This window comes from Tachypleus tridentatus, chromosome 13 (genome assembly GCF_004210375.1).
Source record: "Tachypleus tridentatus isolate NWPU-2018 chromosome 13, ASM421037v1, whole genome shotgun sequence".
NCBI classification, from domain to species: Eukaryota; Metazoa; Arthropoda; class Merostomata; order Xiphosura; family Limulidae; genus Tachypleus; species Tachypleus tridentatus.
This window is the reverse complement of record NC_134837.1, coordinates 136980724-136999111: the sequence shown is the minus strand read 5'-3', so window position 1 is coordinate 136999111 and position 18388 is coordinate 136980724. Positions and strand designations below refer to the sequence as shown.

Below are 18388 nucleotides of genomic sequence, written 5' to 3'. Positions count from 1 at the left end.
GTAATGTTAAATAACTCGAAACGAGGACTGGAAAGGCCAACTTCAGGTGACTAACACTGCTGTTTGAAGTACCTGTTCATCATCTTGGTTTGATATAATTACAATTTTGCTATGAGTCTTTTAAAACTTTTGTTACTTTCTGAAAATAGCCACTACATCAAATAACTCGGAACCAGGACTGGAAAGGTCAACTTTAGGTGTCTAACGGTGGTTTTTGAACTTACCCGTTAGTCTTCCTAATGACTTATGATAATTACAATTATGCTACAGAAAGTCTTTTACAACTTGTATTACTGTAGTTTTTCTCTTACTGCAGCAGACTAGATGTAAAAATTGGTTTTGATGCTATTTATGTTTTTTAACTCAAAATTACTTTGTTTTGTTTTACCTTAATTACCTTTCATGAATTTTACCTTAATTTTAATTTTTTACTATATGTTTGATGCAGATAACCTTGTTGCTTTGCACCATAAAACACCAAACCAACCAGTTTTCAACCATTATTGTTTCAAGTATAGTGTTTAAGCAGGTTTGCATTATAAAAAGTTGGCAAATTTTTAATATCTGTAAGAACTTAAATTGATAAATACTTAAAAATAGGTTAAGAAAGACCCCAAAACCGGACAATCAAAGGGATTTGGATTCATCAGGTTTGGGAATTATGAATCACAATTGCATGTGCTCTCCAAACGTCATATGATCGATGGAAGGTGGTGTGATGTGAAGATACCAAACTCAAAGGTATATGTGTTATGAAAATATATGCATTATGTAATATTTTAAGAAAAATTGAATATTCTCTTGTTAGTGTGTTTAATCAGAACTTTGAAAGTATCCTCAAAACATCATAAGAGTGGTAGTGTTTATTCCTTAGCTTTTACTAATAAATTTATTGTTAAAAGTAAATGTAAAAGTTTTGTTTATTTTTTATTTTAGCATTTTTTATGCAAACATGGTGATTAATAGGTTTTAAGTGCTATTACTCCAAAAACATATCCCTGATGGTGTAATGTATGACTTATACATTATTTTTTGTAAAGTTAGCACTAAGAAATTTTTGGTGAAGAAAATTTGTGACTTGATGCTCTAAATAAAAATGTATTAAAAATGTGTTTGTGATATTCTGTAAGGTTCCTCATTTTGAAAACAAAATTAGCTCTTAGTAAATGTGGAAAAGGTATTTTATATTTTGTATCATATGTGTATGTCTATTTAGTTATCTATAATAGAGCTGTAAAAAATTACATCTAAAATTTGTAGGTATGGTACTATTAATACATTTTTACGTTTGACCAATATTTTTAGATGTTTTGATTTTCATATAAATCCTGTTTAATCCTTTCACAACAAGCTCAGTATAATATACACATTTAAACATGTTATGTAATTGTAGTCTAACTTTTGATACAGTATGTTTACCTTCACAAAAGTTGGCAGACTTTTAGTAAAGATTGCAAGTTTTTTTATACACAAAAAAATCAGGTTTTTTTAAGGAAATATTTTTACTTTAATGCTAGAATGACCACATGATAAAACACAAAAATACAAATGTTTAGTCTAAGTAGCTTAAGTCTCCTAATGTTATATATTTATTATTATATTGACCTTATAGTCATGCTTAACTAACATTACATAACTTGCATTGATCGTTTGCACATGCACTCGTTTTTTGGATCCAGTTTTATAAAACTAACCAGGTTTTAGTGAACTTGTATTTTGTATTATGGAGTGAAATTTCAATTATTATACATTATATATGTATTTAGGCTATTACTATTTAGAAAAAGGTTATGAAACTTATTTTCCTTAAAATATAGAACAATTAATGAAGAAGTAGAGTAAACAATTATCTCTTCTAGCTGTGACATTTGAACTTTGCTAAACCTTTTAAAATTTCATATGTAGAGGATATCAAAGAAAATATTTTTTAGGTTTTTTTTTACATAAGTTGAATAATCAAAAAATCATAAATAAACCATCCTGATACTACTATAATTTATTAAGCTTGGTAACTAATCTGTATTTAGATCTAAAGCAATGTATGAAACTTTAAGTAAACTAAAGATGCAATCTACCTTCTTGAAATCTTCATTCAAAAGAACGTTGTAGCCTCTTCACATGTGAATTAATATGACTGAGAAAACCCATAGAGGGACATTCTGAGCTGTTGATTGGTTATTCTCATGCCATATATTGAAGCAATGTATATAAAGGACTATTCAAAAATGTAAAGAAGTGAATGGGACACTGTGATTGATTCAACATACAAGTCATATTTCAGCAAAATATTCTTGCTTGTTAATATCAGTAGCTTGAGTTTCTAATTTGTACAAAACTACAGACTTAATATTTTGACATCACAAACATCTAATTTTAAATAGTGGTGTATTCAATATACCATATGACTCACTAAAATCTATATTTAGATGTATTTTTTTAATATACACTTTTAAGTTAAGAAATTAACTCATATAATATTAAAGTTTAGATTATAATATACAATTTGATTCCAAACTTACTGACGTAAATCAATAAAATAGTAGTTCAATAAAATTTTGAATTCAAGTCAATAAATGTAATGGCATGGCCTTTGACCTATGATCTGTCATGAAAGGATTAATGTATTTCATTTTTTCTACACTTTTTTTTAGTTCTACTATAGGATCAATAATTTTAAAAATTGTGATCGAAATTAGTATCATATATAGCAAAGTGATGTAATTTTGTAACATTTTGATTGTACTTTTTGATCATTTTGTTAGTGAACAACATTTATAAACAAGTTATAATTTATGTTTTTATATTAACAGTTAGTGCTCCATTTGTTATTTATTGCTGTGATATATCATGGTGTGCATTCGGATTATAATAATAAAAAATTTAAATTTGTATTTTCATACAGCAGGAAGGCCAAGCAACAGAACTCAATAGAAAGGTATTTGTTGGCCGTTGTACTGAAGATCTTGGAGCAGATGATCTCAGAGAATACTTCTCAAAGTTTGGTGAGATAACTGATGTATTTATTCCCAAGCCATTCCGGGCCTTTGCTTTTGTGACATTTATGGATCCAGAGGTGGCCCAACGTCTATGTGGAGAAGATCACATCATTAAAGGTGCTAGTATACATGTCAGTAATGCTGTCCCAAAGAATGAACCTGGAGGAGGTCACCAAGGACGAATGCATGGGAGAATAGATGGTCGAGAGGGTTATGGTGGTCCACCTGTGGGTGGGTTTGCAGGAAGTTCAGGGCCAAATGGTCCTTTTGGTGGTAGTCCTGGAAATATTGGGATTGGTGGTGGTGGTATGTGGAACCAACGGGGACCAGATAGTGGTGGTGGAGGAAATCATAATAATGAAATACCTAACTTAACAGCACTAGGTAGTAGTTTGAGCCTGGGAACAGTGGGAATTGGAGGAAATCATGCTGGAGGACAGGGTAATACTGGTGCTCATGGAGGTATAAATACAACTCCTCCTACTCTTAGTATGGGTGCTCTCAACCTTGGAGCAGCATTGCCTCTAAGTTCAGCTGTATTTGCCGCTGCCCTGGGGCAAGCAGGCCTTGGGCTGTTTGGAGGACATTTTCAATCACAGGCTGTTGGCCAAACAGAAGACGAAGGTATACCAAATCCCCAGAATCCTCATATTCCAAATACAACTTCAGCAACATCACTCGTTGCTACAGGTGGGGGAAATGCTCAGAGGTCAGGGTTTCTAGAATGGATGAATTAGAACCAAGTTTATGGTGATGCTGCTGACACAAATCAAGGACCTTGGCCACAACAAGAGGTGAAACAAGGGTATGGCATGTCTGTATCACCTTAAACATACAATGATGATCTCTGATTGAGGAATAGGCATAAATGAAAAATAATGATGTCTTGGTTGTTGTTGTTTTTCTTGCATGAAAGTCTGAATAAGAAATGTCTAAGAAAAGTAATTAAATATACTCATACCTTACTGTAATGAGCATTACAGTTTTTGTGATACAGTATTTTAGCAAAAGCTTTTATCAAACAAGAACTTTTCTTTTCAATGAAGAAATTGTATGTGTGATTAAGTAAGGTATTGTTTCATCCACTTCAATTGGGGATAATAATCAGTAAAATACTGACTTTTGTGTCATGTTAGAATGAAGTACTAGAAAAGCCCAGTCCTGTTCAAACTTCAACCATGTGTTATTTTATAGATGCTTTACATAGAATATTCATCAACAGAGGTGAATTGGGCAATAAATGTCTAGTTTGAAGTAACATATGTAGAAAATATCTTGATGAACTAGTTTACAAAAGCAGTTTTGCTACTTTTTATGTAAATGTCACTCTGAACTAAACAGATGCTGCTGGTTTTGTCTTAATTCCTGCATGAGTAATGGTATGTTCTAACTTTTCACCTCTTGTTTGCTTAATTCTAAATATATTCTTGATTGAGAATGCACAGTTGTATGCACAATTTTATGAAAGATTAAATTTTTATGTGGTTCATTTTATGAAATGAGAAGTTGCATTTAGTACCATGCTGTGCTGCACTGTCTTGTTAACTATATATGTAAAAACGGCTCGTTTGGGTTGAGAAAATATTTTATGTAAAGGAGTGAACAACGTTTCGACCTTCTTCGGTCATCGTCAGGTTCATAAAGAAAGGAAGAGGTAACTGACCAGAGGCTGACCACATGTTTGAAAGGGGTTGTGTAACTGATTGTAGGAATGTAGAGGGCTGACTTGGATGTTTGATTATATTTATTAATATAGGTATAAAGGTATTTCTTTGTATTGGTTTATTTTGGGCTTGAGTTGTTGTATAAGTAAGGCTTATTTAATTTTGCATTTGTTTATGTTTGTTTCTTTATTTAGTATTTGTGTGTTTTCTATGGTTGTGTTGTGTTTATTTGATTTGCAGTGTTCGAAAACGTGTGAAGGTGACTTTTTATGTTCTTTGAATTTGGTTTCCATTTTTCTACTTGTTTCTCCAATATAGAAATCGTGGCAATTATCACATTGTATTTTATAAATAATGTTGGTGTGTTTTTTTTCAGTGTACTTTTTACATAGTATAGACCTCAGTTTTGTGCCTGGTTTTTGAATAAATTTGGTATTAACTGGAATGTCATATTTTGTTACTAGTTTTTGCCAAATGTTGGTTATTTTACTGCTGATGTCAGGAATATATAGTACGCAGCAGTATATGGTTTCGAGATTTTTTTATTCGTGAGATATATTTACTTTTGTTGGTTGATTTTGCTTTCTGTCTAGGTGTGTGCATATAATATTTTCTATGGTTGGTGGAGGAAACTTATTGATGTTGATGAAATATTATTTTGTTTTGTCTCATTCATTGTTAATTTTATTTGGTGAGCATAGTTTTATGGCTGTGTTTATTTGGTTTCTTAGTATGTTGATTTTTTGTTTTGTTTCATGTGCTGAGTCCCAAGGAATGTATAGTCCAGTATGGGTGATTTTTCGGGGATTTCTGTTTTGAGTTGTGTGTCGGTTCTTGTAATTTTGAGGTTAAGAAATGATATTTGATTGCTTTCTTCCTGTTCACATGTGAAGTTAATGTTGGGATGTATAGAGTTAATGTGATTGAAAAAATTAAGTATGTGTTCTGTAGATTTGAATCCCTCAACCGTGTCATCTACATATCTGTACCAGTATAGTGGTGGATGTAATGCTGTGTTAATTGCTTGTGTTTCAACTTGTGTCATAAAATATTGGCTAGAACTGGTGACACTGGGTTGCCCATGCTTAGGCCATTTGTTTGTATATAGTTTTGGTTGTTGAACATGAAGTTTGTCTTTATCGTGGTGAATTCTATGAGGGTTGCTAATTGGTTACTGGGAATGTCTATAGTTGGGTTAGAGTCTCGGATATAGAGTTCTAAGGCTATCTTGCAGGCTTCAGTGGTTGGAACTTCTGTAAAGAGGGATATAACATCGAAACTGGCCATTAAGGCTTTATGATTAAGTTTATTAAGATTAGACTTGAAATTAAAAGAGTCTTTGAATGAGGTGGCTGATGTTACATATTTGGAAATGCCCATGCTATGTATTTACCAAGATTGTCATTAAACAATTCATATGTGGACATTATTGGTCGTAATGGACAATCTGGTTTATGAGGTTTGGGGATGCCGTATATTTGTGGTGTGCGTGAGTCAGTTTTACGTAGGTAGGAATAAAGTGTTTGTGAAATTGTGTTGGCTTTTTTCATTTGTAGTAGTATTTTGTTTAGTTGCATTTCATGTGTCTTTGTTAGGTTTGTGTGTATTGGTTTAAATTTGTTAGTGTATGATGGGATGTTCTTCATTTTTTGGATGTATTCATTATGACTATAGCATCACCTTTATCTGCTTTTAGAATTTTTACATTTTTGTCTTGTTTTAGGTTTTTAATGGAATTAATGTCTCTTTTTGTAAAATTGTTTTTTAGCTTTCTGTTTTGTGAAGTTATGTTGATGGTTTTGTGAGAAAATTCTTTGAAAAAATAGTGTAAGATGTTGTTTTTAGGTGTTTCTGGAAAATATTAATTTTTAATTTTTCCTGGGAAGTTTGGATGTCAATAAAATTGTCTAAGTTCTCTTCTTTCTGTTGGTTGTTTTCAGTTGTTTTCTTGTTTTTGTTTTCTGTAGGAAGTATCACAAGTCTCCTGGTTAGATCTTCTAAACATGCTTTAATTTCTAAGGTTGGAATGTACCTAGGTGTTATTGAGAAGTTGAGTCCTTTGTTATGTAGATGTATCTCGTCTGTGTTTAATTGTCGCTCGGATCTGTTATTTATGAGGTTAGTTAACGGTTTGTCGTATTGTCTTTTCTGTTGTTTACATCTTAGTTTTTCTAGTTTTTTGTTGTGGCAGATCTATTTGTCTCTGTCATTCCTAGTGTTGATTTTCTTTGTGTTTCATTGTATAAGTCTGTAAATCTCTGGTTTAATGCAACATGCCAGTTTGATGGTCTAGGTTCATTTTTTGTTTTTGTAAGTCATGTAGTTCTTTGTATTTCGTGTTCAACATGGCTTTCAGTTTTTTTTGTAAATTTTGGATAATGTTTGTGTATTTATTGAAATTGTTTAATAGTTTTACCTTTACAAAACTGAGGGTTAGTTGTTCCTTTCTACATTGTCACTGCAAGTCAAATAAACACAACATAACCATAGAAAACACTCAAATACTAAATAAACAAACATAAACAAATGCAAAATGAAAGAAGCCTTACTTATACAACAACTTAAACCCAAAATAAACCAGTACAAAGGAGCACCTTTATACCTATATTAAAAATAATATAATAAATAATATAAAATTATATATTCAAACATCTAACACCACCCTCTATATTCCAACACTCAGTTACACAACCCCTTTCAAACATGTGGTCAGCCTCCAGTCAGTTACCTCCTCCTTTCTTTGTGAACCTCACGATGACTGAAGAAGGTTGAAACGTTGTTTGCTCTTCTACGTAAAATATTTTCTCAACCCAGATGAGCCGTTTTTACATACATATTTTTCTCTACAAGTGGGTTTTCTCAACATCACTGTCTTGTTAACTGTTTTTATTTTTTTGGGGGGAAAAGGTTCATTGTATCATGCAGTTGTATCATATAGAACATAGTTTGCTCTGTGGTATAAAATTAAATTTTTATCCATTGTTGGGTTTTTCAGGGCATTTATTTTTTCATTTGTGTACCAATTATCACCTAAATATTCTTCAAATCAGTGAATTTTTCTACATCAAATATGTCCTTTTTTCTAAATTGTGTGATGTGGTCAAGGTAGCAAAGTATTGTAGAGTATATGTATCTACATGTTCACTAAGTCTTTTGACTTTATCTATTGCCTAGAGAATGAAGGGTGCATTTAGTTTTGCTTATTTTTTACCACACTTGGTTGAAGAGTATTTAATATGGTGTTTTCTAAACAAAATGCAAAACTGAGCATTCCAATTTTGAGATTTATCATATATACTGAAGAATGCTAGTTGAGTGCTTTTAATCTATCAAGAGTTCTGCCAGAATGTTCCAAAGAAATGACTAAAGTACAATTACAACTACTACACAGTACCTTAAAGTCCTACTATAAATAAAATTTGTATTGCATTAAAACTGATGTATATAACCAGCCATCAGTACAAAGGTAATATAAGAAATTCCATTAATTATTATGCTTGCTTTTTTTCTTGGCATTTACATTTTCTCATTTATTTGTAAAGACATTTCTAAATAATGAATTGTAATGCTTGTTGTTGGCAAAGATATAAAATATGTGTTATATTCAGTGGAGATGAATAAGTTGTAAAGATTATTTTAATACATGTAAGATTTAAGCAAGATTTTTTTTTCTTTTTACAAGAAATTTGAAATACTATCTAATTTGAACTTCTTGTATGAGTTTGTACATAGGTGCTTGATAGATGAACAAACCACTGACAGTCTGCATGCTTACATGGTGAGAAGAATACAGATAACCTATTCTGTAGATTTGCACTGAACAACAACCAAACTAAACAAGTAAATGAATCCCTCCTTTATTTTATTGATTTTATGTTACTTTTATATCTATATCTGTGTTGTATTTTCAAATAACTTTACATATGTATCATAAATTTTAAAATTATTTTTTACACTTGATTGTTACTATTTTATGAACTACTGTGTGCAGTTAAAATATTTTCATTTACAATTTATAATATTGTATATTTCTTTCCAAATTATAAATCATGTTTGTTGAATATAAAACTTTTTTTTTTTAATTGGCCAAAAAAACTTGTATATGAGATCTCAAAAGATTTTGCATTGCTTTAGACTAAAAGACTTAATAATTTTTACCAACTTTCCCAAAATTAAGCCTTTATGTAATAATTTTTATTTAAGAAGATGTTTTAAATAATAAATAATGTTTTTAATGCATACATGTGTGTGATTGTTTAGAAGTTCAGAAGTGTGTAAAGACAATATATTATTGGAGCATTACTTTGTATAGCTTGAGCTTTATTGTGCTTACTTGTAAAGCCTTTCCTTTAAATTCATTATCTTTCTGTTAAATTTTACTGAGATGATTTACAATAGTGTTTATCTTATTTCAAAACACAGTTTGTATCCATGTACATAGAGGCTTGAAATATTCAATATTCATTTAATGTTGTTTTGGCTTTCTGTGGTCAGCTAGAAATAAGATGAAAAGTGCACTATTTTCCTGATTTTTTTTTAATATTCTGATCCACATAGAGAAAAAAAAGCTGATTCATGAACTTCAATTGAGTATTTCCACCCCAGTGGCTCATTGGTATGTCTGCGGACTTACAACGCTAAAAACCGGGTTTCGATACTCGTGGGGGGCAGAGCACAGATAGCCCAATGTGTAGCTTTGTGCTTTATTCAAAAACAAGAACAACATCAATTAAGTATTTAGCTTGGAAACATTAGCCTAAGGATTTTTCCTGTACAATGGGTAAATGTGAAGTAATAACTTTGGTAATATATAAAAAATATTGTATGTAAAGAACAAAATTTATAAATTGGCACTAATGAAGGTTCATTAGTGTTACTGAGAGTTCCAGATGTACCTTTTTAATGTATGCCAGTTCAATGCTATGATTGAATCTTATTGTGAAAGAACAGCTAATATTGCATTTCTAATTAAAGAAATCTCTCATTGAAAAGTCAATTTGGAAATGAAGTGCAATGTTAGGTTAATGTATGAAATGTATATACATAAATACTGGGTAAAGATATTGGAACATGTTATTTAGTCAGCAGTTTTGTAAGTTATTCTTGGCACTTATTACTCAGCCTAAAATATAAGAGACATAAGCAACTGTCTAAATATTAGGGTGTGTATCTCACCATAGCAGTTGTTATGGTATGTATCTAGATATTGATGCTGTGATAAAATACATATCTAGATAAAGAAGTTTTACCAACCAACAGTTTGTTACAAAGTTTAATAGTATTGTCTGTAATTTATTACTTATATTACTAACATTATCTTATTTAAGTACTTTGTACTGCTCTTTAAAATGCCCAGTTTTGATCAAGTAAACGGCAACTAGCAAGAGACATTAAAAAAAAAAAAAAAGTTTAATATCTGTTTTACTATGTTACTTTCCAGGTAGTTTTTAACAACAGAAATGAAGACAACATGTAGTACTCAATTCTCATTTTCCTTTATTGAATTATTAATATTTAGCAAAAATACTTTATTAGAAATTTTGATTATTCTTTTTCTCTACAAAAGACTTGTAATGTTTACTGAAAGCTATTCTAAAGAGGAATTATTTGATATTTCTACCTGACTACAGCACTTGTTATTTCATTACAAATACTTTTTACTGTTTTTGCCAACACAGTTGTGTTTGGTTATTCATTGTTTTTAATGCTTCTTTTTGTTAGATACAGTTCTTACTGTTTCCTCCACTTCTTTATCTGTGACTTTTCCCTTCCCCCCTTACACACTGGGTTTTGATTTTTCTTTTCTTTCTTGTCTAATCCTTCCAATCTTTGCTTCTTGGTGTCTTCACTCCTGTCATGCACTTTCCTTTTTTCCTGCATGTCTGCCTTGCTATCAGTTGGAGTACTTCATCTGTTGATCACTGAGACTACATTTGGTATATTTATCTTTATTCTCTGGTTTGGGTAACATTTGAGGTACCATCATTAACTCTTTCATGAGACTGTGATTGGGTAAGTTACCTTTTCCTCTATATACCTCTTCCTTTTCAGGGGCATGCCTTTCTTTTTCTTACTGGATCCTGCTCTGTGGCAAGTGGTGCCTGACCAGGTTTTCTTTCATTGCTTAAATCTGTACTGTAAAGCCATGTCAACTTGTGCATTATAATTCCATGGGCATGCAATGCACACTGTAGAGATGGGGTGTTCCACAAGGTTACTTGTTGGTTTAGCCTCATGGTGGAGTTACTTGATAAATGTTCCTCTTCTATACTGTACTTACCGATGGACTACATGGTTAAAGCAGAAGGAAATGACTGCCTAAAGCTTGTATTGAATAACTTGGTATGGTTTGTTTTTAAAAATATGGTTTTGTAAAGTAGTGTAATGTAAAATAAAGAAGTGAAGTAACATGTTTTGAAAGTTTACTATGATTTGTATTTATTATGTCACCAATACACAAAAATGGATGTTTCAGAAATAGAAGTTATCCATTGTAATTAATTTTCTCTCGTCTTGAAATTTAGAATTCCTGATTAACTTTTTAAAGAAATTCCAAGCTTGTTCTTTTGTGAGTTTCTTGGATTTGATTACTTTTGTTTGTGTATCAGTTACTGAATGATGATACCTAAAATATTTGTATGTATGGTTTCCAGTTTTGAATCAGAAGGACATGAAGGTAATAAATAAGAGATTTGTGAATGTTGATTAACATTCTAGACCATTTTCTCTAAGGATAAAGTTCATGCTCTATTGAACCTTTTTTTGTACTCAGAATAACTGCATGGGTTGTCTTTTGAATACTCAGTTGAAGGATTTAGATCTGATGGGATATAGAGCCTATAATTGTCTAGAAATGTTTTATGCTGCGGTTGTTTTTTGAAAATAGCAATCTGAAATATGTGCAAAGGTACTCTATTTCTTTTCCTCCAAAGTCTAGATTTATCTCTGCTGGCAATTCATTGATTTCTAAGGTACAGAGCTCAGAAATTATGTTTAGAATTGAATTAGGGGTGCCTGGCCATGACCTATTTGGTTCTTAAGAAGAAGCTGGTGTTGAATAACCATTGTTTTATGGTGTTTATGATACTGGTTAAAACTGATCATGATTAATTAAAATAATCTTTTTGTTTTCTGTCAGTGTTATTTTTGAAACTTCATTTCATTAATGGCATTCTCTGCATCTAAGGCCTTTTTACTTGTATGTTCCTTCATTGCTTCTAAAAATTGTATGTTGCAATGGATTAACTTTTCTGCATAAATTATAGTAATATCCCACTTCTGTAAGGCTTTTGAAGTGAGTAAAAAAAAGGCTAAGTTAGAAATATTAGCTGAACCAAAACAAGCCATATTTATATTACTGGAAGCTGGTTAATTAGGAAGCAGGATGTTAATAACCTCTGAAAGACTTTTATGCCTATACTGCTAAAGCCTAGGAGGTAACTAATGTTTAAATACATAAATTTCTTGGATCAGATTTTGTGTACAACCATACCATAAATATTTTCTTATGCTTTTATATAGTACTTTAGACAACACTTGTTTGAATTACTGAACAAACCATTAAACCCTACCCAACTATGCTTTCAAAGCTGGGAAAAGTCTAGTGCCAAGAGTGGTGATTCATTGCTTTATTTTTGAAAGGTTTCTACTTCAGCCTCTAACAATTAAATAAACATAGGAAATAGGTGTAAAATAAAAATTAGAAGCAGAAATTATCAGGAGATTTACATTGGAATTTCTTGGTCCATGCTGAAAAGTCCCGACAGTATGGTTATTTTGCTTCATTAAGTTTCTAAGATAATTGCTTACAATATAAGGACTACAGAAAATAAGTGTCAAAAGGTGAAAAGTATAAACTCTGACCATAAGTTGTGTAGAACTTTGTGATGAATACTAACAGAAGGAACGGGCACATCCTTTTTATCTTATGCACTTTTATGTTTTCAGTACTTTCATCAATATGGGATGGTTCAGAGCCCTGTCCTACCACGGTTCTCTCCCACTGATACAAAAGTAGTACAGTCCTCTTCAGATGATCTTCTGATACAAGGATTTACTCTTTGTGTGTGGCCTTCTGGTGCTTTTGAAGGATGCTTCTTTCTTTCCCTCAAACCAGTCCCTCCATCTATTCAAAGTGATGTCACGTGACAGGGTTGTGGGCTAACCTTTGGGCAAACTAAGTGGGTTGAATTGGTTTAGTCATTGGAACTTCGACTAACAATATCCGCTGTCATGTACAAAATTTATTTGTAAGTGTGGATGTCGTGGTAAATGGAGCTCATAGGCATTGACTCAAGGCTTGACAGTTCAAACAAAAGAGATTCAAACCTGAGATGTCCAATAAAACACTGTTTATACTTTCAAACATTTAACACTACACACTTATATACAGTCTTACTTGCTAAGGTGTATTATAGACATTTAGCTACTTCTATTACCGTGGTGACTGATATTAAGGAATAATGGCATTAATAATACTTACAAAGAGCTTGGGCATAAAGACATCTTCCTGTTGTTTTCTTGAGATTCTGACTAAGATACTGAGCTGACTAACTAAATGCACTTATTTTCCAAGCCCTTTTATAGTAGTGGAAGGATGATTATCAGCTAACTCAAAGAAACAGCTGGTTTCCTGTTTACTTTTGCTCTGAGTTTGTTTCATGAAAAACTCTTACTGATACACCATTAAACTGTCAAACTTTGTTTATGAACTCCTACGTTCTCCAGTTAATTACTAATCCTCATTTTAACATGGGCTTGGTTGATTTAACTGACCACACGACATCTTCTCTATACATGTAAAGTATTTCCTCCACCATCTGCAAACAATGGTCCAATTATAGCATTGGCTCATTAATCAAGGTATTCAGGTTCAAAATCTAAGTTTGTATATCTCCTTACAAGCTTGCTGATGTCTGCTTATTTATTTCAACATTCATGAGACATTTCTTCAAGTTATTTTATAATTTTGGTAACCTCCTATAACTTAGATTGTCGATTTGTTCAATCTAAACACATAACTGAAGTCCCTTGGTATGTTTCTCTGATGTATTGTTCTAAGTGATGCCTCTGTATTTATTTGATCTTTGGTAGCGTCAGTTATTCATCAATAGGTTAATCATACTGTGACACGTTTCTCAGCATTTGCTTAATATATCGTTGTTCTGTCTATAAACATTATTGCTTTAAAAAAAAGTTTACTTTTTCTGCACTTTCAGATTACTTGCAGGGCAACACATTTCTCAATGTGTTTCCTTCAAATGTTGTTTTCTAAACACCATTACTTGAACAGTATGTTTACTTGTACAGTATTTTTCTCTGTTTATTGCTACGATTAAACATGTGGAACATCCATGATGCCTCAGTGAGATTCTAGCTCTTTATCTGAGCAAAGGTATTGTATCGTGTTAGTAATTCTAATTTTCCTATACTGAAAATGTATTTGTAATAGGTACTTTTAACACTTCCCATTTACAATTGATGCTCCAATTTTCTGCCAAAACTCAAAGTGATAGCTTCATAACATATAAATTAATAGAGGAAGTTGCATGCATCAAGAGAATATGTCACACTTATTGGTAGGCCGGTCAACGAATGTCAGAACGGCACTCGAATATTCGTGGGCGAAAATTCGTGAATATCCGAATATTCGTGCATATACTTGTTAGATCGTTTTAGAATTATTAATTAATAATTAACTTACCTTAAATTGCAATATTTATGCCAGTAAAGAGTAGAAATAACTTGTTTTTCATCATTTACTGAAGTTTACATTCTTTTCTTGAACTTCCTGTCACAGTGCACCATGGGTAATGTATTACTGTAAACCATATTGTTGCTGCTCTGTTCAATGTGAGCCCTCTGTACAAAAGCTGACTTCTGGCACCTGTGACCTGTTTTTTCTTATTTTGATGCTGTAAAATTGTTGTCCATTATTATTTTATTTATGTAATTATATTACTATACTGTGTTGAATAAAATACTTGTCAAAATAATTATTGTTGTTTGTTTTCTTTTATTCTACACACTGGGGAAACAACATTATTAATAAACATGAACTTTATTAATGAACATAAAAAACATCAGAAAACAATTAACACTAAACAAGTTAAAATAGACATAAAATACTGAGTTTATGCTGCAGCCACATAGACCTGTTCCACATCCTGGTCAATTATTAATGCTCTGTCCATTGTTACTTGGAAAATATTAAAAGTTAAACACTAACAATAAAAACATTTGTAAAAAACCTCATAAAACAACTTTCACTGAAAATACTGAGTGTATGCACATTCCTGTTCATGGTGTTTCCTCCTGTACATTTGAGGATGGAAGCCCAGGAAGTTGGGGATAAACTGGATTAGAGACCTGTGAGCTAGTACTGGCAGCACTCGAAGGGGTACAGGTAACTGTAACTGCAGGGAGAGCATCAGATGCAGGGAGAAAATCAGAAGGGACTGTCATGTTGGCTTTGACTGCTGACTTCAAGTTCTTGTTCAGGAACACCAATTGATCCACATGTTCAGGGTTAAGGGAAGCCCTTAGCTTGCTGACGGTCAAACCTGCTGTGCTGAATGTACGTTAAGCTTGGTACTGATGTACCAGGTATAGACAGGTATTTCCTAGCAACTGAAGCAATTGATGGAAACCTTGACCTGTACACAGACCACCACTGAAGAGGGTTTGGTGGCCTTAGAGGCTCTCTGACAAAATCAGCCAACTCTTCCTCAACTGAAGAAACATCACTGCCTTCTGTCAAGTCTACTGTATCACCCATTACATAACTCAAAACTTTTGACATAATGGGTTTTTTACAGGTGGTTCTGTTACCTCATCTGCCTCAGGTTCCTTCTTGACTTCTGCAGTGTTGCTTGATCTCCTGATTTCTTCTGCTATGTTGGCATGAAGTTCCTTTCTCTGACTTTCGGTCAAAAATTTTAGACTTTTATATCTAGGATCAAGTGCTGAAGCTTTCAGCAGGGAACTATTCAGACCTTCATTAATGATTCCTCCATCTTCTGACAAGAATTTAAATCTTTTCACCAATCCCATACTGATTGTTTTTTCAACTGCTTAGCTAGTGCTTTGTCTTCCTCTGTGGTCTTAAGGTCCTCCATCATATCTGTCAGCAGAGGGTAAATTGAGGACCCTGTGGGAAGATCTTCCTTCCCAAGAATTTCAGTGGCTTCTGCAAAAGGATGAAGTATTGGGATTATTGTATGCATCGTGTCCCAAAAGACATCATCAATGTCAAATCTTTCTCCACTTTTTACAATGGTAGCGTCTACCAACACTGCATATATGGGCACTCTGAGCTCTACCAGTCGCTGCACCATCTCCAGCAGAGTTCCATCTTGTAGGGCAATCCTGTATAAGGTTCTTTGCAATGATGGGACCCTTCTTTACTTGTTCCTTCTGGGCTTCAGTAGCCATCTGAACTTGCTTTTGTTTTAGGGCACTTGTGGCCAGAACAGAATAGTTGAAGAATGTAACCAACCTTCTCCCTGCCCCAAGGGCTTTTGCAATGGGTGCAAGCTTAAGCGCATCTTGCAGAGCTAACTGAAGGCTGTGGGCAAAACAGCCAGAGTGAGAAATGCCTAACTTTTCTGCTGCCACAAGCATATTTGCAGCATTATCAGTAGTTAAGTGGACAATATTGTTGGTGTTTAGAAATTCAGAACACAGATTGTGAATTTCAGAAGCAATATTTTGACCTGTGTGTCTATCAGAAAAGAGTCTGGTGCCCAGAACATTTGAGTGCATTTTCCATTGCAAGTCAATGTGTTGTTCTGTGATAGTAATGTAACCTTGCATTGCATTACTAGTCCACAAATCAGTGGTCAGTGAAACATGCTGGTCTCTCAGTTCTCCAATCATCTCTGTCTTGGCATCATTGTACAGTTTTGTAAGGTAGTTACCAACAGTATTTCTACAAGGAACTTTGTATGATGGGTTTAACTGGTTTGCAAAATATCTAAATCCTACACCCTCAACAAAACTGAGTGGTCTAAGATCTACAGCACACATAAGAGCCAGGCTCCTGTTTATTCTCTCAGTGCTGTGTACATTCATTTTGGTAGCACAGGGATTCAGCTGCAGGAGTGTTGTTTGTCTCAGTGTAGGTGCAGCAGTAACATTTTTAGAGTCCTGCAAATGCAGGTGAATAATTAATTATATATTTGCTAGCTATACATAAAATAAATATAAAACATATATTTAAAAAAAATGGGATAATATAATTTTAAACACAGAATATTCCTGCAGGTTCAGAAATGTCAAACAGCCATGTGCTCACTGCTCACCTGTTTGTTGGAAGTTAGGGAAATTCCACTATGCCTGTTACTCATATGATTTCTTAGGTTTGTTGTACCTCCACAAAATGACAGGTTTGCTTTGCAGAGCTGACACTCTGCCTTCTTTCCATCTAGTTTAAAATACTTCCAAACAGCAGACTTTCTGCCTTGATCCTCCATATTTAAAGTCTTTTGGTGCCAAAGTAGCAACTTTAAGAAGGTTTACTGTAACCTTGTACCCACAATGCAATGTTCACAAAAGTTGGATTTCCTTTTCCTCTTTAGCAGACAACTACCAAAAAAAGTTAAATAAAGTGTTATTTATTCAGATTTGACTTCATTTTTCTACAATGGTAAGTTAATATTTATTAATATTAATTAGGCGAATTTCCGAATATTATTGCATTCGAATATTCACGGAAAAAGATCCATATACGAAGCTTCGATTACTCTTGCCGGCTGTACTTATTGGTGGAGAGTTGTCGCATGATTATTTGCATGAGAGAGTCAATTCAAAAAGAAAGGAGATAAAAAGTTTGTTATATATGTAAAAGTAGTTTTTACTTACAGAGAATATTTTTGTGAAAAGGGGTAAGTACCTACCAGAAATACATTTTCTGTATAGGAAAATTATAAATTACAAGGGCATCATTAAAGTTTTTATTTACATTTCTGTAGTTTTGCTGTTAAGCAGGTCCTTTTTGGTTTCCTAAGATAATGTGTTTTATTTGTTATTAAAACAGTTTCACCATGTTTAATTTGATTATATATCATTCTTTGAAAAAGAGCATTATACTCTACTTTTACAGATGTATGAAGCCATAGAGTTTCTGGGACCTTGTATGATTTTTATATATAGATGGTGGTATAGTTAACTGTACTGTATGCTCTTTGATTGCACAGAAAACACTTTGGTGTCTTAGAAGATCTTGTTTATTTGATATATTATCCCCTTGAAAGTGTGATTTATTTCTGGTATTGAGGAAAACAAGAAATTAATTGTAATGCATTGAAATTTGAAGTTTAATTGGTTTGCATATATCAATGGTTAGATATTTTTTTAATAGTCCATTTATTCAGTTTATTTGAAATATTACGTTCAGTAATAAAAGTTGAGCACAAAATTGCAGATAACTTAAACATTTTAATAACTATAAAGAATGTTATATTAAACTTCAGTGTAACATTTTCAAAGACTTAAAGTATGTCTGTTCATATATAGGTAAAAACGGCTCCTTTGGGTTGAGAAAATATTTTACGTAGAGGAGCAAACAACGTTTCGACCTTCTTCGGTCATCGTCATGTTCAGTCGTTGTTCACTCGTCTACATAAAATATTTTCTCAACCCAAACGAGCCATTTTTGCATATATATTTCTCTACAAGTGGGTTTTCTCAACATCACTGATTATTATGTCTGTTCAATATTTTACTGGT

At 32.7% G+C, this 18388-nt stretch overlaps 2 protein-coding genes across 5 annotated transcripts in view; one reads left to right on the top strand and one right to left on the bottom strand.

Annotated features, from left to right (window-relative positions):
* The window catches only part of LOC143237573 (TAR DNA-binding protein 43-like), a 29515-nt gene extending 14860 nt beyond the window's left edge, over positions 1-14655 (top strand). Inside the window, exons 3-6 of one of the 4 annotated variants that reach the window (XR_013020145.1) lie at positions 601-741; positions 2903-4375; positions 8393-8500; positions 10712-14655. Coding sequence is in view for 2 of the 4 variants with exons in the window: in XM_076476987.1 (XP_076333102.1) it covers positions 601-741; positions 2903-3733 (972 nt within the window). In the remaining 2 variants the exon portion in view is untranslated. Of the gene's footprint in view, positions 1-600; positions 742-2902 lie in introns of all 4 variants that reach the window. The other 3 variants (XR_013020144.1, XM_076476988.1, XM_076476987.1) reach the window with 3 other exon arrangements.
* LOC143237575 (uncharacterized) lies at positions 14419-17133 on the bottom strand. The gene is made up of 2 exons (XM_076476992.1): positions 16963-17133; positions 14419-14574 (listed from the first exon to the last, which is right to left on the bottom strand). Exons 1-2 carry the CDS (start codon positions 17131-17133, stop codon positions 14419-14421), a joined length of 327 nt encoding a protein of 108 aa, XP_076333107.1.
* Between the last annotated feature and the right edge of the window lie 1255 nt (positions 17134-18388).

Bases quoted from the DNA above. Each gene is read 5' to 3' on its own strand.
- LOC143237575 (XM_076476992.1), bottom strand. From the start codon at position 17,133: ATGGAGGATCAAGGCAGAAAGTCTGCTGTTTGGAAGTATTTTAAACTA. The intron at 14,575-16,962 runs GTGAGCAGTGAG...ACAATTTTACAG, and splicing joins CCCTAACTTCCAACAAACAG to CATCAAAATAAGAAAAAACA.